The sequence below is a fragment of the Suncus etruscus genome, chromosome 9, assembly GCF_024139225.1.
Source record: "Suncus etruscus isolate mSunEtr1 chromosome 9, mSunEtr1.pri.cur, whole genome shotgun sequence".
In the NCBI taxonomy this organism is placed as follows: Eukaryota; Metazoa; Chordata; class Mammalia; order Eulipotyphla; family Soricidae; genus Suncus; species Suncus etruscus.
This window is the reverse complement of record NC_064856.1, coordinates 95,391,041-95,411,642: the sequence shown is the minus strand read 5'-3', so window position 1 is coordinate 95,411,642 and position 20,602 is coordinate 95,391,041. Positions and strand designations below refer to the sequence as shown.

The following is a 20,602-nucleotide window of genomic DNA, read 5'->3' as shown; positions in this document are numbered from 1 at the left end:
GCCCAAATGGAGTGTGGATACTCTCGAGGCCCTTTCCTGTTGTCTCCTCTGATATTGCTAGAACAAAAAAAGGCTGATGCCTAAATAAGATCCTTTCCTTTGGTGCTGCCCTCGGTCTTTCAGCCACCAGCATTCGGAGTGCGGGGGGAACAACTGAAGGAAACGGCAGTGCAGCTCCTGGGGCCCAGGCACCCCATTTCTTGGCAAAAAGACGCAGGGAGCAAGCCTGGTGGGCCTAGATGAGCCAAGGAGGGAGAGGGCTGGTGGGGCCTGGCGTCTCCAGAGAGAGAGCGCCCAGCACAGCCTGGTAGCAATCCGGCCTTTGAAGGGAGGGCTAATCTCCAGCAGCCTGCTTTCTTGGCCCACTAACTCTGGGCACCAGCAATGGAATTCCATCAGCTCTTATACACTTCCACACACATGCACACATACACCCCAAGGTTCTTGGGTGACCGACTTTTGACTGGGTATGCTGTGCTGGCCTTAGCCTGGCCTGCCTCCTCCTCCTCCTCCTCGAGAAAACCCAGGTACTGAAAGTCAGTGGTGCATTGAGTTCTAGGTCCAAAGTTTAGAAGGGCAGAAAAGGTCACTTTTGAGACAGATGGAGGCTGGAGGCCAATGCAGCTGAGACAGACCCTGAGGCACACAATGTTCTGGCTCTGCCAGCCACTTCTGCTCAAGTCCCATAAATGTGAGAGAAGGGGGAAAGGGGGGCTGGGCTGCAGGCTTGGTAGAGGACTGAAGGAGCTACCCTTTCTCACGCAGAAACCTAGGTGCTGTCTGCTCTGTACTTGGTGGAGGTGCCTGGACTAGTTGGAGTTGTTGGCAGAGGTTCAGTGGCCTGCAGCAGGCTCTGGGTTCTGGCTTAGGCAGCCTTGAGTCGTCTGGGCCCAGAGGCAAGGGGGTGGGTGGTACCACCCAATGCCTTTTTTTTTTCTTGTAATAAGTTGGGGAGGGAGCTAAGACCTTGGCTCTAAAGAACTGCCTGCAGGTCCTCAGGGGCTTAGAGCAGAGTTGGAGCAGACGAAGGCGGGCAGGTGGCTGTGAGTGAGTCAGTCAGGCTCCCTCTTGTCCAGAGTCCTAAACACTTCATCTGAGCTGCTTTTTGTGTCAGCTGGTCTAGTGCAGTCTAAAGGTGGCCTTGCCTCCGTTCTGCATCTTGGACTCCAGTTCCCAAACGCTCCTTACTTCAAAGAGAAGGCTCTACTCACCCACTCCTCTCTTCACTGTTCCATCAAGAGAAGGTCCTGCTGCACTGCCCCAGACCTGTGGGTGCCCAGACACACTCAGAAGATCACCCATCCGAGTGAGCTCACCTCCTGCCTCTCCTTCTCTTGCCCCACTCCTGCTCTGAGATCAGAGTCCTCTTTGCTAGCCCTCATGCTGGCCTGGGACCCAGAGGCCCTCATCAGGAGGACCCAGGATCCCCAGGGCGCAGGCTACACACTTGGAGGCAGCAAGCTCTCCCCACAATGCATTGTCTCTGCCTCCCTTTCCTGCCATAGCTGCCTGCGGGCCCTTTGCTCTTCAGGATAGAGCTTGTCAGGTCTTGTATTGCCTCTGCTCTGCTGAGCTCTGCTTGCTTCCTTCCTCATCTGGCACCTTGGTGGTGCCTGGCAGAGAGGCTGGGCTCATTGGAGGCATTGGAGGGGCCCTTACCTATGTGAGGCCTGCAGTTGGCCCTGGCGTCCTCTAGCCAGCACCATCTATGTGCCAGTGTCCACCAGGCCCACTTCTGTCACTGCTTCTCAGTTCGGGCCCAGGAGGTGATATGATCAGGCGTGACAGCCCTGTGCCCCAATCAAGGGTCTCGCCTATCTCCTTGTCCTTGGGTCATCTCCTGCCACTTCAGCCATCTTGGATGGTTCCTTTCTTGGACCATCAGGGTCTCCTTGTTGGGCTCACTCCCAACTCAGACACAGCAAACCTTTCAGGTGTGGTCTCTCCTACTCTCCAAAGGGCTTCATTTCGGAGACTTGTACCCTCAGAGCCAAAGGCTCTGGGGCTGTAGGACTGCCAGGGACCCAGTGCCATTTCAGGCCTGGGCTCTCCAGTTCTGTGGCTTCTTGTTTGCGCTGTGGGACTGACTGGGCCCCACCCCCACCCCTTAGCTGGGCACCCTTGGCAGGAAACAGGAGACCCAGGCTCTCTCTGACTTAAAGCCTGTCCTCAGGGCTGGCACCTCTCCAGGAAGGGGGCGTCTTTACCCCAGAGGGATGGAGAGGAAGCAGTGGTGACACCCTTCCCTGGGGCCCTGCCTCTCAGAGGAGCACACTGTGGCCCCCAGCAGCCTCTGGCCCCTGCACCTCTCTCCAGTGCCCCTGGGTTCCAGCCCAGGCGAAGCTGCAGTCAGGCAGGATGGGACAGGCAGGCCAGAGGTGAGGCAGCTGCGAGCAGAACAGAGCCAGCCAAGCCCCCCATCCTGTCTCATGTCCAGGCCCTTTGTGATTTCAGTCTTGGTAGAACTTGTATTTGGAGTTTTGTGCTTCAAAGTTTTTTGTTTTTGTTTGTTTGATTTTTGTTTTGAGGGGGTGGGGGGAATACAGAGCAGCTGATCAATTTGTATTTATTTATTTTAACATTTTACTAAATAAAGCCAAATAAAGTCTCTCTGCCTCCTGGTGTTGGGTTTTGGGCTGAGGGGGAGGGCGGGCAAGCCAGAAACGCTGTAGCCCTCCATCCCCCAGAGAGAAGGACCCCCAGACCCCAAGCGCTAGAAACACCCCAACAGAGGAGGTTGGAAGGAAAACTTCCATGATGAAACTGGGATCTAGACCTAATGAGGATGGGGGAACCAGCCCCAAACCAGCTGGGGCAGAGTGAGACAGACCGGATCCAGGCCACAAAATAGCAGCAAGAGGAGCACTTCAGCCCCACCCAGGGGTATTTCCCCCAGAGCTTCCCTCAGGGAACTTAAATAACTTAAATATCTGGAGGGGGCGTCAGGAGGGGTCCGGGGGCCGCTGCAGGGCAATGAGGTACTTGAGGGCAGCAGCCCCATGGTGTCGGGACAGGTCCTGGTGGAACTCGTCCTTGAGGGCCTGAAGGCAGGCACGGTAGGTGGGGCTGGAGCGGAAGCGGGAAATGTCCAGACTTGGGGTGTGGGGCAGGTGGATGGTGAAGGCCTCTGGTAGGACCAGGAACTCATATTCCTGCAGGGCGGGGGTGAAAGGGAGTCACTGCTGGGTAGTGGGGTGGGGGTGGGGAACCACCAGATGAGGTACCCACCAGATGATGCTCAGCCTCACCTGAGCATCCAGCTCCACAATGTGTGCCACCTTGTTCCAACCAAAGCCCACGAAGCGGGAGTCATAGCGGGGACAGTCCCGTGGCACCACCACATACGGCTCATAGTCGGTTGCCCACTGCACACGGTATGGGGCCTGGGCCTCCCGCCAGCGGGCGTAGTCAGTGGGTGCATGGCCCCGGGGCCATTCGTGGGACCTAAGAGAGAGACCTTGGTGAGGTGAGGGGTGAGCAGGGTGGTCTGAGTACGACACGACCCACTGAGGGCTCCCCTACCTGAAGGTGTAGAGTGCACCCGAGTCCAGCAGGGCCAGGAGCTCGGCCTTGGAACTGGGGAAGCTAAAGCGGTAATGAAGGGTCTCAAACGCTGGCACCACCAAGGCCGCCTTCCGCCCACTGTCCAGCTGCAGCTGCTCGATGGAGGTCCTGGGGGGTGGGGAAACACAAGCAGAAGGAAGGAGTGCTGCACCTCAGGCATTCTTCCTCTGTTGCTTCTCTAGGCCTGCAGACACCCCACAGTAGACAGGCTAGGGGAATTGCTGAAGCCTGGACACAGGTCCAGGGCTCCATACTTTCCTAGGAGAGCCAGAGAAAAGACTAGACCAGCTTTCAGTTACACACCTAAAAGTCTGAAGGATGCCAAAGCACAGGGACAGCCTGGGATCCTGCAGGCCCACCAGCCGTCCCCACCCTGCCTCAGCAGCACTGGCCTCCAGGCTCACCTGATATGGTCATAGAGGGAGAAGGCAGGCAGGAAGTCGATATCACTCAGGAAGACATAGGGGGTGAGCGCCTGTGCCAAGGCCACATTGCGAAGCTTGTTCACTGGGTACAGGGGCCCTTCCCTGTACACCACGTGGTAGGCCACGTCTCGTCGGGCAGAGAGCACAGCCGAGGATTCAACGAAGTGCAGGAATTGCTGGGCCTCTGCATCTGTCAGGTATAAGGCCAAGCTCATGGGGCCCAGCCAGTGCTTGCACAGAGTTTCCAGCATCTGCAGCCTAGGGTAAGGCAGGCAGTGGTAAGCCCAGGAGGCATTACAGGGCGGACATTTCCCACTGGCAACCTCACCCCCCACCCCTAACCCAACAGTTGACAGCTCAGAATTTTCTTCTGGGGGAAGGGGCTAACTCCAGCACAAGCCCACCTCAAGATACTCACTTGCTCACTGGCGGCAGGAGAGAACTGAGACAAGTACCCCAGCCCCTCTCCAGGCTCCTGACCCCCCTCATCATTGTCTCCAACTTCCTCCTGGCCAGCAGTAAACAGCGAGGCTTCTAACTTCTCTCCAGCAGTTGCCCTTGTCCACCGGTGCCGCGCTCACCTGTCTATGGAGAGCTGGGCCACCAAGGTGACATCGTAAGGCCGGGAGGGTGGGGGCTCATGGGGCAGGAAGGTGAGGTGCACTCGGGGCACTGTGAGCTGCTGCTGCCGGAACTCAAAGCAGAGGTCATCCTCGTCGAGCTGGGCCAGGGCCTGTTGCAACTGAGAAGAGTCTGGTGGGTAAGGTCTGGGCTTCCCAGATAATGCTGAGGTGGGCACAGCCTCCCCCACGCCCCCCAGAGAAGGCAGACATGTCCACTCACCTGCAGGGCCCCAGGGGGTGGCGGGCTGGGGCACCCCAGGAGTTCTCTCCGCAGTAGGTTCCCATCATACTCCAGGAAAGTGAGATGCAACTTGCGGAAGAAGTCCACATGCTTGTGCTGCACACGCAGCTTCTTGGGGGAGTTCCAGTGGATCACCTGCACCAGGTAGGGTGTACATAGAGCATGGTGGGGCCACAGCAGCAGGAGCCCCCATTTCTGCCACCACCCCCACACACCTTGAGGTCAGACGCCTGCGAGAAGCACTGCTCAGCCAGTGTGTGTTCCGACAGCTGTACGTTCCACACGCAGGGCAGGGGCCGCACCAGCCCAGGGTGCTCCTTGAGAACTGCATTGAAGATATCCTGTACCCAAAGGGCTGTCAGTCACCTAGGGCCATCACCCCACCCTGCCCCGCCTACCAACCCCGCCCAGGGGCTCCTCCAGACCTGGTCAGCCAGTGAGGTGGCAAGCAGGGTGTGGAGCTGACCCATGGCCGTCTGCTTCCACATCTGCTCCCAGCCCACCTGCCGCAGACGGTCCAGTCGCAGGAGGATCACGCCTGGCAGGAGAGGAGGCAGTGGGGATCAAGAATGTGGGTGGCACTGGGCTGGCCTCAGTGGCTCTGCAATGCCTGGGCTTTGCCCTCAATGTGTGTGTCTGGTTGTCCAGTTGTGCACAGGGTGAATCTCTGTCACTAAGTCATTCTCTCATCCACATAGGCACCTGCTCATTCAGACACCCCAAAACTGGTAACATCTCTCCCATTTTACATAGGAGAGAACCAATCCATCAACGGTAATAATGGTCCCGCCAAGTGGGGGACTATCTGCAGGTGCTTTCCCCAGTGTTTTTTGCAGGGGGACCTGGGAGGGGGACTTTCTAGACTCTGTGCCCTGCCCAATCCCTCAAAGGAGAACCCGTTTGCCCCCTGCCCTGCACTGTTCCCACCTGTGTTGAATCCCCGGCCCAAAGCTGGCCAGGGCCTGTGGTTCCTCCAGAGGTTGCCCAGGTACCAGTTGCTCTGATTCTCCACGAGACCAATGGCCTGCTCATCTGGGAGGGAGGGCAGGGCACGAGAGAGCTGAAGCTGCCTGAGACCCTGTGCGGGACAGGCCAGGGAGGAGGCAGGTGGGGTGGCAGGGTCCTGGGCCTCTCACCAGAAAAGTGAGCGAAGAGCATCCAGAGTTCGGCAATGTCGGAGGCAAAGGTGACGTCTGTGTCCAGGACGATAACGCGGGCCAAGCTGGCAGGCAGGACGCTGGGCAGCACGAGCTTCATCAGCCCATAGAGGCCTGAGTAGTGTTTGTTGGGGATCCAAGAGACCTGAGGCTGCAGTGGGGACAAGGGAGGGAGGTGGCTGAAGTCCTAGGACCCAGAACATAGTGGAGCCTTCAGGAAGTGAGGAGGACTGGAGGGGGCTCTGACAGCTGAGACTCCTTCTCCACACTCCCAACCCCAGAGGATGGAGGGGCCTGGGAGCCTTCGGGTTCCTGCCTTGAGTTCATCAGCGTCGTAGAAGCTGACCCCGAGGGCCGGCACCATCCACGTGCGGAAGAAAGTCTCCAGGATGCTTCTGGCCACAGAATCGGTCACCAGGTGGAGATGCAGGGGGGTTTTCCTTGGGGAACAACAAGAGGGGGGCCCCCACCAGAGGGACCAACGGCTCCTCAATAACCAAGGGCCTGGCCTCAAAACATAGCCCGCGCAGTGGGTCTGAGCAAGCCTTTCCAACACACACCCCTGGCTGTACCTGTAAAAGAGCATGGACTTCGCCAGGGTGACCACGTCCCGGCTGGAGCTGTGGCCTGCACACACTATGGCCACGTGCAGGAGCTGCAAGGGGTTGGGGGACAGTAATATGGGCGGTGGCCTGGCAGCGCTGGGAAACAGGAGGCATGAGGGACGGGGTTGCACAGAGCGCGCAAGAGTTCAACTGCCCTGCTCCCTAAATGGGGAAACCGAGGCTCGAAGGCGCGTGGCCCGGGCTCCCCCAGATGGCCAGGTGAGGCCCAGTGGGCAGGGCTGGGGGATCCCCATGGCCCGGGGCCGTGCCACCTACCTGGCATTTGGGTGGCGACGGGGAGGCAACGGAGAGATTTCGGGGCGCGGGCGACAGGTCTCCGTCATCGACGGCAGAGGCCCCCCGCGGCCGGCCATCTGGACAGGATAGAGACACGTGGCATCAGCACCCCAAGAAACTCGGGGCACCCACACCTACACGCCTCGCGCCCGCTCTTACCGTCCAGGTCCCGGGAGAAGAGGAAAAATCCGAGGAGCAGCAGCAGCAGCAGCGCGGCGGCACCCAAGGCCCGGGGGCGCCCTCGGGGCAGCATGGCCTCGGGTGGGGACGTTAAGGAGGGGCGCGACCCCGATCGCGGGGCTCCATCGCGGGTCCTGGGGTGCCGGGAGGGAGAGGCAGAGACGTAGGGGGATTGCCAGCCAGTCTTGGGCGCTGGGCCCCGACGGCCTCACGCGCGCGGTGCCCGCTGCCCACCTGCTCCGGCGTCTCGGGGTCCCCGACCTGGCGCTGCCGAGCGGGGCGCAGGGAAGGGGAGGTGGAGGCGCGGGCCGGCCCCGTCCCGGCAGGAGCCAGCCCCGCCTCCAACCTGGCTTCAGGTTTCACCTCGCTCCGCTGAGCTCGAAGGGGCGGGGAGGTCCTGGGCCTCCGGAGGGGCCTAGACCCCGGCTGGCCCAGGGTGGGAGGGTCCCCGCCGAGTGCCAGGAACTGGGGAGGAAGGGGCAGCCCTCGGATGGCGAGTGCCGGAGCAACCACCCCGGAAGGCCCAGGGCCCGCTACCTGCCTCCAGCCCGTCCCACCAGTCCAGCTCCGAGGCCCACCCTCTATCAGATAGATCCCCCCTGGGGAAAGGGCCCTGACCCTGGCCGTGAAGGCGGGAGGGTCGCTGGAACGCGGCGGCGGGGCCCCCGGACACCTGCTTGGGAACGGAGGCGGGGCCAGCCCGGGCGCCTGGAGCCTGGAACACCTGGAACTTCCTGCCCGCCACCCCCACTCCACCCCCAACCCGGCCTCTGTCCCGGGGAGCCCCCAAGGGACCCCACGACCACCAGACTGGCTGCCTTCTGCCCAGGCAGAGTTGGGGATCCCTTCCTGTGCTTGTGAAGAGGCCACACACCTAGCCGGGTTCTTCTTCTTCATCACACGACCCCCACCCCACCTCCAGGCCCTCCAGGCCTGCAGCCAGCCCAGCCTCACTGGACTGTGACCCAGAAGTGCCAGGGTTGACTGAACAGAACAGAGGCTGAGCTGGCCTGCCCACCTACTCGGGGAGTGTAGAGAAGTGGGGCCCTTCCCCTCTTCCTTACAGGCAGGCTTTCCTGTCCCAGGCTGCCTTCAAAGAACAGGTCACCCCCCCTAGGCTGCAGTACTCCTCAGAAGTTCTCACCCTGGGGCCAGAGAGAAAGCATGGAGGTAAGGCGTTTGGCTTGCATGCAGAAGGTCAGTGGTTCAAATCCTAGCATCCCATATGGTCCCCTGAGCCTGCCAGGAGCGATTTCTGAGCGTAGAGCCAGGAGTAACCCCTGAGCGCTTCTGGGTGTGACCCAAAAGCCAAAAAATAAAATAAGAATAAGAATAATAAGTTCTCACCCCATCTCACCCCTTGAAAAAGGGGACATTACTGGACTAGGTGGTCCAGGTGCTGAAGGACAGGGGTACATCTGTGGGCTTCCCACACTTGTTTGCTTCCACTTAGCCACAGTAAGGCCCTGGGCTGAATCTCTCCAGTGAGAGGGGCAACTGTACCCTAGTTAGATCCCCAGCACTCCATATGATGCCCTAGGCTATGCCTGGAGTGATTCCTGAATAAGAGCCAGAGTCAGTCCTAAGCACCACTGGATATGCCCTCTCCTCTCCCCCCAAAAAAGAAAAAAGAAAATGAGGCCCTCAGGGGGGAAATCCAGTTCAGCAACCTGAGGACAAGTAAGCCAGAGGTCAGGGTTTGTTTGATCCTGCATGAGTCCCCCTGTACTGTCGAAAGTAACCCCAAGGACAGAGCCAGATATGACCCCTTCCCCCACCTCAAAATAAATGTGAACAGCAACCCAACCCAGCGTGAGATCCCCACAACTCCCCCTCCTCCTGGGAGGCCAGGACACCTTCCTTGAGAAAGGGGGTCTGCAAGGAAGGCCAGCAGGCCTGGAGGTTGCCATGGAGACATGGGGAGGCATGGGGACATCTGGGAACTTCAAGAGGAGGGAAGGCAGGGCCCACCCAGGAACTCATCTGAAGCTGGGGTGGAGGTGGGGACTCCTCCCAGGACCTGAGCAGACAGGCCCAGACTGTGTGCTTAGATGTGAGGGAATGAGGGTCACTGACAAGGCGGCTGGCTCCCTCTCACACTGCCTGACCACTTGGGAACTGAGGTCCTGCCTTGGAGGCAGCAGGTAAGGAGAGTGAGGACATAGGATAGGAAGGGTGCAATCTCCAAGGCCCCAAACTGGATTTGGCCAGTCCTGCCCAGGACCAGCTGTGTGTGGGGGAAGGAAGGGGGACACACGATGACAGGGAGGCACTCCTCTGCTCTCTTATTGGTCTAGTTCTCTGCCTATGCCACAGGGCAGGGCAGGAAGAATTTGAAGGAGGGAAGATCCACCCCCACCTGCCCTGAGGCTCTCCCTACACTGTCCAGCCCCTCACCACAGCCACCCTGTTTACTGGCTTCTGCACACACTACACTTCATGATATCTTGGGCCCCTAATAAAGCCTGGAAGGAGAAGAAGGGCAGTCAGTCAGCAGCACCCTACAGCCTCAAACCCGATCCCCCAGATTCTGTTCTTTATGCCTCTTTTTCCAGAAAATAAGGACCACCTGCTCTGGGACAAAAGGACCCTCCATCTACCTTCCTCACTCTTGGCCAGCTGCAGCAAGAGAGGCAGCAGTTCTGGTCACCGAAAGGAGGGTGTTTGTTTTTGTTTTGGGGTCGCACCTGGCCAGTACTTAGAGATCACTCCTGGCAGTGCCCCAAGGAACCATATGGGATGCCGAGGATTGAACCTGAGTCTGCCCTGTGCAAGGCCAGCCCCCTACCCGCTGTCCTGTGGCTCCGGCCCCACCCAGGGAGGACTTTTGGGAGAGTAATTCATTACAAAACTTTCATGGTACCCATCAGAGATATACAGTGTACAGGGGTTAAAGCGCTGGCCTCGGTGGACCCAGGTTTGATCTGACATCCAAGCACCGCCAGGGGTCACTCCTGAGCACAACAGTACTTGAACATCATCGATATTTAAGGCCAACGCCCCGCTTACAACCTCAAAAGATGTTGAAGCATATCTAGGGGGCTGGGAAGTGAGCCAAAGATCTGAAACATGCATTGCAGGCTGGCACCCTGAATTTGATCGCAGGCACTACATGACCCCTGAACATCACCAGGAACGATGTCCTAAAAACTGAGCCTGGAATAGCGCCCCCAACCAGCACTACTAGAAAAAAGAAAAAAAAGGAGGGAGTAATCGAAAGTGGATTAGAAATTGGTGGAGGTAGTGTAGGACGGTCATGTTTTCTGATGAAGCGTGTTGCTTTAAACACTTAGCTTCTGTGGGTAGATTAGATCAAGATCCAAATTCTGACTAGACCGCCTTCCTCAAACAACATAATGGAGGGGAAGAGGTCAAGTAAGGCATTCATCAAATACTAATTATACTCTCTGCACCATAAAACTGCGGTCGGGTCCCCCAAGGAGCCGCCCGGTGGCTCCGCCCACCCAAGCCACGCCCCTTCCCTCGCAGCCAATCAGCGCCTCTCTTGTCGCCGCCCCTTCGCGGGAAAGCAGAGTCGCCTCCCTCCTCTGGGGGCGCGCCTGGGGAAGGACCTGGAGAAGCCTCCGGGGGCCGGAGAGCGCCTTAAAAGAAGGGTTCCGCGCGCACAAAACAAGTGTACACTCAGACCGTTTTACGGATGAGGAAACCCGAGGTCCCCACAAGGGAAAACCTCCCGACCAAGGTCACCCTGAGCCGAGAGTAAAAACCCAGGTTTCTTTCAAGAAAGGAAGGAAAGAAAAGGGAGGGAGGGAGGGAGGGAGGGAGGGAGGGAGGAAGGAAGGAAGGAAGGAAGGAAGGAAGGAAGGAAGGAAGGAAGGAAGGAAGGAAGGAAGGAAGGAAGGAAGGAAGGAAGGAGAGAGAGAGAAAGAAAAGAGGGAGGGAAGGAAGGTAGGAAGAAAGGGAGAAAGGAAAGAAAAGGAAGAAGAGAGAAGAAAAAGGAAGAGAGAAGAAAAAGAAAAGAAAGGAAGAGAAAAGTGAGAAAAAGAAGAAAAGAGAAAGAAGGAAAAAAGGAAGAGAAAGAAATAAGAGAAGAAAAAGGAAGAAAAAGAACAGAAAGAAGAAAAAAGAAAAAGGAAGAAAGAAGAAAAAGGGAAGAAAGAAAAAGAGAAGGAAGAAGAAAGAAAGAATACAAAGAAGAAGAAAAAAAGGAAGAAAGGAGAAAGAAGAAAAAAGGAAGGAAGAAAGAATATAAAGAAAGCGTCGAGAAAGAGAAGAAAGGAAGAGAACCACTTTTTAAAATATACATCTTTTTTTTAATTTTTAATACTTTTAAGGGTTTTCTCCGAGGAAATGGGAGTCAGGAGCACCCTACTCTGTGGAGCGTTACTGGCCGGAGGATCGCGATTGTGTGGGCTGCCTCAGTTTCCTCAGCTCTGCCTCTGTGGGGGAAGGAGACAAGGAGGCAAGTAGCCAATCGTGCTGGCGCCAATCCAACTCTTCTCCTCGCCTCCCCGAGTCTTTCGGAGGCTCCAATCCGCCCGCTACCTTCCCAGTCATCTCTTAATTCAAAGACATCTGGCGCTCCCGTTCGAGCCTCTCGGCGTTCCATTGGCACGACTCGCGCCCGCGCCTCCCTTCTCGGGAATGGACTGCGGAGACTGCGGCCGTGGAACGCTCCTGGAGCTGTCACCGCGCAGGCGCGAGAGTGAGTGACCAATCCCGAAGGCGGATCGGAAAGGGGGCGTGGCGTAGCGCATACTCAGCCAATGGCTGCACGGAGCTGGGAAGGCGGGGTTAGGCCCGCCCTAAATGGGAGGTGATTGAAGAAACCGGGAGAAGAGTGGCTCTACGGATCTCCCTTCCGACACTTCTCAGGCCGGCGGAAGTTAGACCGCCTGGAGGCGGGGCTAAGACCGGAAGCCGGAAGGAGGGCGCAGGAAGCGGGGCCCGCTGCCAGTGTCTGTCACTCTGAGTGTCTTCTTAGACTGTCGGTGCGCGGCTCCGTCGGGGTCCGGGGCAGGATGGAGAAGCTGCGGCTCCTGGGCCTGCGCTACCAGGAGTATGTGATGCGGCATCCGGCCGCCACGGCCCAGCTGGAGACGGCGGTGCGGGGCCTCAGTTACCTGCTGGCAGGTGCCGCCTGACCCCACGATCACACTAGACAGACCCCATTCATCCCTGCGGATCACCCGGGAGCGTGATCGCTGTAGTTGACACGTTCCTTCCAGGTTCCCGTCTGGCGGGCGTGGGGCGGGGATGCACGGGTGGCCGGGATCCCCAGGTTCAGATGCTTCTATTTTTCTCACCGCTGCTTCTATTTTTCTGTCTTCTGGCCAGGTCGCTTCGCCGATTCGCACGAGCTGTCAGAGCTGGGTGAGCCCTGGGATCGGGATCAGGGGAGGCTTGGTGGGAGACCACTAGGTGCCGGATTTCCCGAGAGAATATTCTGCGTAGATATTGAATGAGAATGGGGTGATATATCAGTCCAGCGCGCACACACACGGACTCACAATCACACACACGCACGCACACACACACACCCCAGTCTGGGATCAAGCAGGCTCAGGTATCAGGGCTCAGTGCTGTGCCCGCCTTGGCCCAGGTTATATACCTTAGCGACAAAGGAGCTGGGAACTGAGACTGTCCCTAGTGTCCAGTTACAGGGAACTGAGGTTCATGAGGGTAGGGAGCCGCCACTGAAGAGCCCCAAATCTGGGAGCCAGAGCCTGATCACCCACATTCCAGGACCAGACTGTGGGCGGTGTAGGCCTGTGTTTGCCCACTGAGTACAGAGGTGACTGCCCTGTTCTCTGGGTTCCCTGGGGCCAAACTGCAAAAGGAGCAAAGGCCAAGGGGTGGCACTCCATGTGGGTCGCTATTTGGTGCTGGTGGGCAGCTCTGAGCAGTCAGATGGCAGGTGCCACTTCACAGGACAGGAGCAGGCCTCAGCAAACCATGATCTCATGGCCTCCGGCTCCCCCTGGCCACCCTACCCCCCATCAAGCAGGGTGCTGGGAGGCAAACTGGCTTCCTCCTGGACATCAGGGCTGACTCCAGCTTCATCCTCAGTGTACTCGGCTTCCAACCTGCTGGTGTTGCTCAATGATGGCATTCTCCGCAAAGAGCTGCGCAAGAGCTTACCCGTGGTGAGCCCAGCTGTCTGTCCGGGTATCTGTCCGTTTGGACGTCTTAGGGTGGAGGCACGCCTGAGGGTGGGTGTCCCCAGCCCACATGAAGAAACAGTCAGAGAAGCCCACTGTCCTGTGGCAGAACCCTTGGCATTGCAACCACTTAGGACTGGGAAGGGGATAGTCCCCAGCGGGCGGGTGCCTGTGATGCAAGTGATCAGCTCCCCTCACACCCCACCACCACCAACAGCCTCTTGACCTGGGTTCTTGCAGCCGCTGACGCAGCAGAAACTGCTGACATGGCTAAGCGTGCTGGAGTGTGTGGAAGTGTTCATGGAGATGGGGGCCGCCAAGGTGTGGGGAGAAGTGGGCCGCTGGCTGGTCATCGCCCTCATCCAGCTGGCCAAGTACGTTGGGACTTCATTGGGGGAGTAGGCCCTCGTGTGGGGAGGGCACCAAGACCAGTTGTGTGGAGGGCATTCAGCCAGCACCCCCACCCCAGCCTGCCCCTTACCAGAACCCACTTACAGCCTCCCTCTCCATCAGCTCTCCCCTTCTCTGACCCAGGGCGGTGCTGCGGATGTTCCTTCTGATCTCCTTTAAGGCTGGCCTCCAGACTTCACCCCCCATAGTCCCACTGGACAGGGAGACCCGAGCACAGTCCCTGGGTAAGCTGCACCCCCAATTCTATGAGGTTTGGGCAGGGGACGCACGTGGACCTGGAGGTGGTAGACACAGGTACAGTGTCATTTGTCTGGGGAGTGTATCTCCTTTCAACTCTTTTTTTTTTTTTCCTTTCAACTCTTTTTGTTCCCTTCTTTCTATTTGGGAGGAAGGGTGTCTGGTGCACGGACCCAAGGCCTCAAACCTGAGGGCCCCACTGTGCCACTGAGCTTCTCCACCCTAAACTTTAGAGGAATAAAAATGCCAACTAGATTAAGAGTGGATGAGAACTTGACCTGGAGACTCAGGGACCTCTGAACCCATGCTGGGCTGGCAGAATAAGAGGGGGAACCCCCACAGCCAGCAGGGTGTTTGCCTTGTACGCAGCCAATCCAAGTTTGATTCCCAGCATCCCGTATGGTCCCCTAAGCATCACCAGAAGTAATTACTGAGCATTTCTAGGTGTGAACCCCCCAAAAAAGAGGGGGGAACCTCACAGAGACAGGAATCCTGCCAGCCCTGATGCTGGCACATTCTGTTCAGGGCCCAGGAAGGCATTGGGCTCTGGGTCCATACTTTGCCAACCTAGATGGGACAATGTTTGGGCTTCCTCTGACCCACGTGTTGCATGTCAAGCAATTAATAAGAAGACACAACTCGGGCCTGGAGAGATGGCACAGTGGTGTTTGCCTTGCAAGCAGCTGATCCAGGACCAAAGGTGGTTGGTTCAAATCCCGGTGTCCCATATGGTCCCCGTGCCTGCCAGGAGCTATTTCTGAGCAGACAGCCAGGAGTAACCCTGAGCACTGCCGGGTGTGGCCCAAAAACCAAAAAAAGAAAACACAACTCTCTGGTTGTGTCTCTCCCTGAGTTGTGATTAGGTGGGGCCCCCTTCTGCCTTGTTCCTCCCTGCAAAACCTGATCCTGGCCAGCTCCTAGGGCAGAGATGGCTAACCTTTTTGAGCCTGAGTGTCCTAACTGCCACACAAAACCAAAGAATTTCCTCAAACTGCCAGCACGTCAATTAAACCTTAATAACAAGATTTTAGTATCTAAACACTTTATAAATTTTATAAATCTATTAATTGCGGACCTTCCTGCTTGCCAGCTGCAAGGCCTTCACGTGCCACAGGTTCGCCATCGCTGTCCTAGGGCATGTGCCTCTTCTTCAGCCCAGGCTGCTGCCTGGGACCTCCTCACCCCTTCTCCCAGGACCTGCCCGTAGGAATCTGACACCGCTGCCTTCTCTGTGTCCCTGCAGACCGTGACCATAGCCCCAGTAGCCTGGAGCAGTCGTATGTAGGGAAACGGTCCAACCGGGTGGTGCGCACCCTGCAGAACAGTAAGTGTTACTGCTACTGACCTGGGCTCTCGAGGGCCCCCTAGACCAGGGAGGGCTCCCTCATATTTCACTCTGTGTTCTAGCCCCATCCCTGCACTCAAGGCATTGGGGAGTACCCCAGCAACAGGAAGGACTGAAGCAGCAGCCTGCAGAGGAATTGAACACCCCACCTACGCCACTGGGGCTGCAGGAGACAATCGCAGAGTCCATGCATATCGCACGACCCCTGCTGCACTGTATCCTCGCCTGGCACTGCGGGGCGGTCGGGGCCGGGTGGGCCAGGCAGATCATGTGCCAGAGGCATCCTTGACGCCTTGGTCGTCAGTGATTAGCCTAGGCCTCTGCGGTCAGCGGTCATGGACGCCCTGGCTCCTGTCTGGGCTCGTGGATGTGACTAGGTGAGTTGGTCTCCAGACCCTCCACCAGGCGCTGTGCTGGCAGGCAGAGGCTCCTGCACCCCTCAAATCCCCATGTCTAGCCCTGACTGACCTCTTCTCCCCACAGCCTGAGCCTCCTGAGCGACAGGAAGGACCTTACACGGCGGGAACGGCTGGAGTTGCGGCGACGAACCATTCTGCTGCTGTACTACCTGCTACGTTCGCCCTTCTATGACCGCTTCTCTGAGTAAGCAGCAGGGCCAGCCTGTACACTGTAGATGGGTAGAGCCCAGTGGGGTGGGAGTCTGGGGGCTGCTGTCAGAACCCCTTTGATTACTCCTTTGGTTTTCACCTCCCAAGGTTCAGGGAGATTGAGTAGCTCCAAGGTACCCCAGGAGTGTGAGGCAGAGCCCAAGCCCACAACTTGGTTCCCATCTCGCCATTGAGGCCTTGTGTCCACCAGCCAGAGAGGCCTGTGGATGGCTCATGATGGGCATCACTCTCGGCCCACCTGGGGTGACTCAGGGCAGGCTGAAAGCTCCCAGGCAACTACTGTCTGGGTCTGAGGCCAGGTTAGGGTACACTATACATGCGGGCGGGTCTTAACACTTCCACTCTGTAGATGGAGCCCCTCTCTACCCACACTGGTTCCACCTCAGCAAGTGATCAAACGTTAACCAGGCAGTTCTGCTTTCCTGTATGGCAGAGCCAAATTCTGTGGCATGCACTTGAGAAACATCCCAGAGGGGCTGAGGTAGAGCATATTAGCCTGCAGGCAGTGGGGACCACCATTACGCTTTCTTCCCCTGTCACCCTCCAAGCCGTGTTCCAAACTGAGGAAGCCCATGTTACCCAGAAGACCGAATGAGCCTGGGGGAGAGAGAGTGTAGATGGGATGGAGGGGCCATCCAGGGAAGGTGCATGTCACCCATTTCTTGCTGTCACTAGAATCTCTGGAACCTTTCAGGGAAACCATGGACAAGACCTCTATGCCCATCACTTCATCTGTGAAATGAGGGTCACAGAGCTCTCTCAGGGTAGTTGCGGGGACCTAAGCCACTTACAAATGGCAGGCCATTTATTTATATACATATCTGAGTGCTTCTGTCATGTCATGTGTCGTCCTCTTTCTCCACCACCCCCTGATCTGGGAGAACATCACTGAGTCTCCACTTCAACTGAGCCCACAGTGCCCCCAAAGGCAGGGTTGCTCTTCAGCACTTCTCTCCCAGGAAGATGTGACCAGGGGAGCCTGTGTCCACATGAGACTAACTCCCTATCCTCCATGGTAGCTCAGAGGGAGAGAGGGCAGAAGGGTGCCAAGGCAGCAAGCCTCGTGTGCTCATCCTGTTGCTAATTTGGCTTAACACCATTCGCTTGTTTTAGTGGGTTGGAGCAGCCTTGTAGCACTCCCATTTGCAGGGACCAATCTACCCACCCTCCCTACCCCCACTCAGCCTGTTCACTTGTCTCTTTGTAGGGCCAGAATCCTCTTCTTGCTTCGGCTGCTGGCCAACCATGTCCCGGGCATTGGCCTGGTCACAAGTAAGTGTGGGGGAGGGTGATGGTCAGCCAAAGCACCTGTCTCATCCAAGACCCCATGTCCCTGCTCCCTCTGCACCCGCTTGTCATTAGTCCCTGGGCAGCTTTTGAGAGAGCCCCGAGACCTCAAGGGTGCATGACTTTTGTGCATGCCAGGCTGGCTTGGGTCAGGTGGGTAAGAGCATGCTCACACTGGAGGGTTAGAACCCATTGGGCTTTCAGCCTTTCTCCTGCCTCAGGAGATTGGAGCAAGGAGACTGTGTCTGGGATGCAGAAGATGTTGCCATAGGCTCCCCTGGGCTTGCCTGCAAGCATTGTGGCTGGAGCTTTGGGATTGGGTCTGTAAATGGGCAGAGCTAGTTCCTGATCACACAAACCCAGGCAGTGTTCGGGCACAAGGCTGAGACTTGAGGCCTAGTTGATGAACTGACTGCCAGTGGAAGCCTGGCTCTACCCTGAATGCTTTCTTCTTGCTGTCTCCCTGCAGGGCCACTCGCGGATTACTTGCCCACTTGGCAGAAAATTTACTTCTACAGTTGGGGCTAACAGACAACTTGGGGAGGACACAACGCGGGTGGATGGCATGCTCTTCTGCTCTAGGCAGGGGGTGCCTGGACCCCTTGGTCCCCCCAGGCTCCTCTTCCCTAATAAAGTCAACTCTGGTAGTATTCGAGCACATGGCCTCTCTTGCCAGCATGATGCCTCAGGACACGGTGATCCTTGCAGCCTCTCCCTGTGTTCAGAGCAAAGGGGAAGTTGCTGCTCACCACTGTGGCTGGTGGTATCTGGGCCTGGTTCTGCTGCCAGCCTAGTAGTGGAGCCTGGCAAATGGGGGGGGGGGGGTAGGGGCTGGGAGGTAGAGAGCTGCACTGAGGGGCAGTGACCTTCTGTTGAGAGCAGAAATCTTTGTGAGGGGCTGGAGAGAAAGCATGGAGGTAAGGCATTTGCCTTGCATGCAGAAGGACGGTGGTTTGAATCCCAGCATCCCATGTGGTCCCCCGAATCTGTCAGGAGCAATTTCTGAGTGTAGAGCCAGGAGTAACCTGAACACTTCCTGGTGTGACCCAAAAAAAAACAAAAAAACAACAACAACAAAAAAAAATCGAGCCCAGAGAGAGCACAGCGGCGTTTGCCTTGCAAGCAGCCGATCCAGGACCAAAGGTGGTTGGTTCGAATCCCGGTGTCCCATATGGTCCCCCGTGCCTGCCAGGAGCTATTTCTGAGCAGACAGCCAGGAGTAAGCCCTGAGCACTGCCGGGTGTGGCCCAAAAACTAAAAAAAAAAAAAAAAAATCTTTGTAAGAAAAGAGGCATAGGGGGCTGGGCGGTGGCGCTAGAGGTAAGGTGCCTGCCTTGCCTGCGCTAGCCTAGGACGGACCGAGGTTCAATCCCCCGGCATCCCATATGGTCCCCCAAGCCAGGAGCGACTTCTGAGCGCATAGCCAGGAGTAACCCCTGAGCATCACCGGGTGTGGCCCAAAAACCAAAAAAAAAAAAAAGAAGAAAAGAAAAGAGGCATAACAGCCAGGCACAGCTAATGCTGGGGGCTGGGACCTGAATGACTCTGGGAGAATGCTGAAAGAGGCACAGAGTATGAGCCAGTGTCCCCACCAAACTCCTGCCAATTCCCTGCACTGGCAGACTGCATCCATATCCAGCTGGCCCCAGCTTCAGGCCCCAGGATGAGGGCATCCCCAGACACTGCTTTCCCAACCCCTACAGGTAACACCACTGCCATGGGCCTTGGCTTCTCACCTTACCCCCACCCTCAGGTTTGACTCATGTGGCCCTTGAGCTGGGCCCTCGGGAAGGCAGAGGCCAGCCCTTGGGTCCTTAGTTCCAGCTCTGCTGCCAGGGACACCACCAGGCAGGCATCCAGTCTGGGGAAATGTGTGTCGGCCTCTTGCCAGAAAGACACTGAGGAGTCAAGTCAGGCTCTGGACTGGTGCAATGGCTGGCATCGCAGCTTAATGCGGGTGCAGGGGTGGGATAGGAGGCCAGCACCCCAGTATAAAATGGGCCTTGTCAGGATGGGGAGGGATTGGTTCAGGAGAACCCAGACAGGCCACAGGACCTGACTATGGATTGATTGCAAAAAGGGGGTGAGTGTTGGAAAGTTTGAAGATGAAGTTTTCAGGGTGCTTGGTGCCAGACAGCATTGCAATGGGGGTGGGGCAGTGATGGCTGCTCAGAACCTAGAAGAGGAGCGAAGGTGAGGTCACACACTGGCTTAGAAAGGGCTGTCAGCCTTGGGGCTAAGGACCAGTTTCCGCACACCAGAGGCCCTCAGGGTTGGGGGCTCCTGAAGCTTATTCCCTTCCCTAGATTCTGATTCATAAATGGGGTTTGTTTCTTTTTTAATAACATAGGCTCAGGGGGGCCCAGAGAGATAGCACAGCAGTAGGGAGTTTGCCTTGCACGCCGCCAACCCAGGACCAACGGTGGTTCGAATCCCGGCATCCCATATGGTCCCCCGTGTCTGCCAGGAGTGATTTCTGAGCATAGAGCCAGGAGGAACCCCTGAGCACTGCCGGGTGTGACCCAAAAACCAACCCAGGCTCACCTACAGCACTGAAACCTAGGAAGAGGAAATGGGGTGCAGGATGAGAAGGCAGCTGAATGGGCTTGCCGGGACCCAGGAGGGTTCGTCTCTCAGCAGAGGGCTGGTCTCTCAGAGCACTGGGAGCCCCTGACATCTGAACTGAAGTCATCTGGGACCTACTGGCCTCCAAAGCTCCACCTGGGTTCTGGGCTGCTGGGGACGGAATGAAGCCCTTTGTGAGGTTCTCTTGGAGGTAGGGAGCACGCAACAGATTCCGCTTCCATTGGGTCCAAGACAAGCAGAAGATGGTTCTCGCCATGCTTGGGGCTCTGTTCCCCAGGGCCTGGCTGAACCTCTTCCTCCTCTACCTCGTCCTGGTGGCCGCATTCCTCGGGCCCCAACCACTGAAGTAACTCCCAGGGTACCACAGGGTGGACTTGGGGGTGTCTGCCACACTCTGCTCCTCTGCGCCCTGGAGAGGCTTGCCTGGATCACCTCTAACAGGTGGTAGCAGCCTCAGGCAGAGGATTAAGCACCCCGACGTCTTCCACAGGCAACGGCGAGCTGTATTCGAGGAACTTTCAGGTCCCCTGGAGCTCCGAGAGCCACTTCCTGGCCTGATGGATGGTAGTATGGGATTCCCCCTACCCCGGGGAGGGTGCCCAGGTCCAGCCCCAACTGTTCAGGAGTAACCTCAGAGGATTCCCAACCTGCTTCTCCTCCCACACAATCTCTTCTTTCTCTAGACTATGGGATTCGGCCCAAGCACCCCTGGCCACGGGGGCCTCGGCCTCTGCTCTCCCGGGCTCAACAGCGCAAGCGGGATGGGCCAGACATGGCCGAGTATTATTACGATGCATAAGTGTAACAACGAATCTCCCCTATAAAAGCTATTTTGTGCAGCAGAAGTTGAACTCCTCCTGGGCCGCAAGCAAACATATGCGCGCACACACACC

At 57.4% G+C, this 20,602-nt stretch overlaps 3 protein-coding genes across 5 annotated transcripts in view; 2 read left to right on the top strand and 1 right to left on the bottom strand.

The window, feature by feature from the left end:
• The window catches only part of PEX16 (peroxisomal biogenesis factor 16), a 561,216-nt gene extending 543,438 nt beyond the window's left edge, over window positions 1-17,778 (top strand). The window contains exons 2-12 of one of the 3 annotated variants that reach the window (XM_049779740.1): window positions 12,051-12,186; window positions 12,391-12,426; window positions 13,123-13,199; window positions 13,455-13,588; window positions 13,749-13,849; window positions 15,106-15,186; window positions 15,270-15,422; window positions 15,512-15,584; window positions 15,691-15,810; window positions 17,044-17,108; window positions 17,593-17,778. In XM_049779740.1, the coding sequence (XP_049635697.1) occupies window positions 12,075-12,186; window positions 12,391-12,426; window positions 13,123-13,199; window positions 13,455-13,588; window positions 13,749-13,849; window positions 15,106-15,186; window positions 15,270-15,422; window positions 15,512-15,584; window positions 15,691-15,810; window positions 17,044-17,108; window positions 17,593-17,651 (1,011 nt within the window). In that variant the 5' untranslated portion in view covers window positions 12,051-12,074 and the 3' untranslated portion in view covers window positions 17,652-17,778. Of the gene's footprint in view, window positions 1-11,972; window positions 12,427-13,122; window positions 13,200-13,454; window positions 13,589-13,748; window positions 13,850-15,105; window positions 15,187-15,269; window positions 15,423-15,511; window positions 15,585-15,690; window positions 15,811-17,043; window positions 17,109-17,592 lie in introns of those variants that run through there. The other 2 variants (XM_049779739.1, XM_049779741.1) reach the window with 2 other exon arrangements.
• Window positions 2,794-7,165, bottom strand: LARGE2 (LARGE xylosyl- and glucuronyltransferase 2). Its single transcript, XM_049779980.1, is given in 14 exon segments — window positions 2,794-3,152; window positions 3,249-3,444; window positions 3,523-3,672; window positions 3,969-4,247; window positions 4,571-4,731; window positions 4,833-4,988; window positions 5,069-5,194; window positions 5,279-5,391; window positions 5,781-5,885; window positions 5,990-6,161; window positions 6,327-6,450; window positions 6,583-6,665; window positions 6,892-6,999; window positions 7,001-7,165. Coding segments are annotated over 14 exon segments (2,148 nt in total). The 3' UTR covers window positions 2,794-2,942.
• Window positions 17,779-19,951: 2,173 nt separating the features above from the next.
• On the top strand, window positions 19,952-20,508 carry FREY1 (Frey regulator of sperm-oocyte fusion 1). The gene is made up of 3 exons (XM_049779963.1): window positions 19,952-20,055; window positions 20,200-20,273; window positions 20,393-20,508. Exons 1-3 carry the CDS (start codon window positions 19,952-19,954, stop codon window positions 20,506-20,508), a joined length of 294 nt encoding a protein of 97 aa, XP_049635920.1.
• Window positions 20,509-20,602: the final 94 nt, after the last annotated feature.

Bases quoted from the DNA above. Each gene is read 5' to 3' on its own strand.
- FREY1 (XM_049779963.1), top strand. From the start codon at position 19,952: ATGGTTCTCGCCATGCTTGGGGCTCTGTTCCCCAGGGCCTGGCTGAAC. The intron at 20,056-20,199 runs GTAACTCCCAGG...CGTCTTCCACAG, and splicing joins CTCGGGCCCCAACCACTGAA to GCAACGGCGAGCTGTATTCG. The intron at 20,274-20,392 runs GTAGTATGGGAT...TTCTTTCTCTAG, and splicing joins ACTTCCTGGCCTGATGGATG to ACTATGGGATTCGGCCCAAG.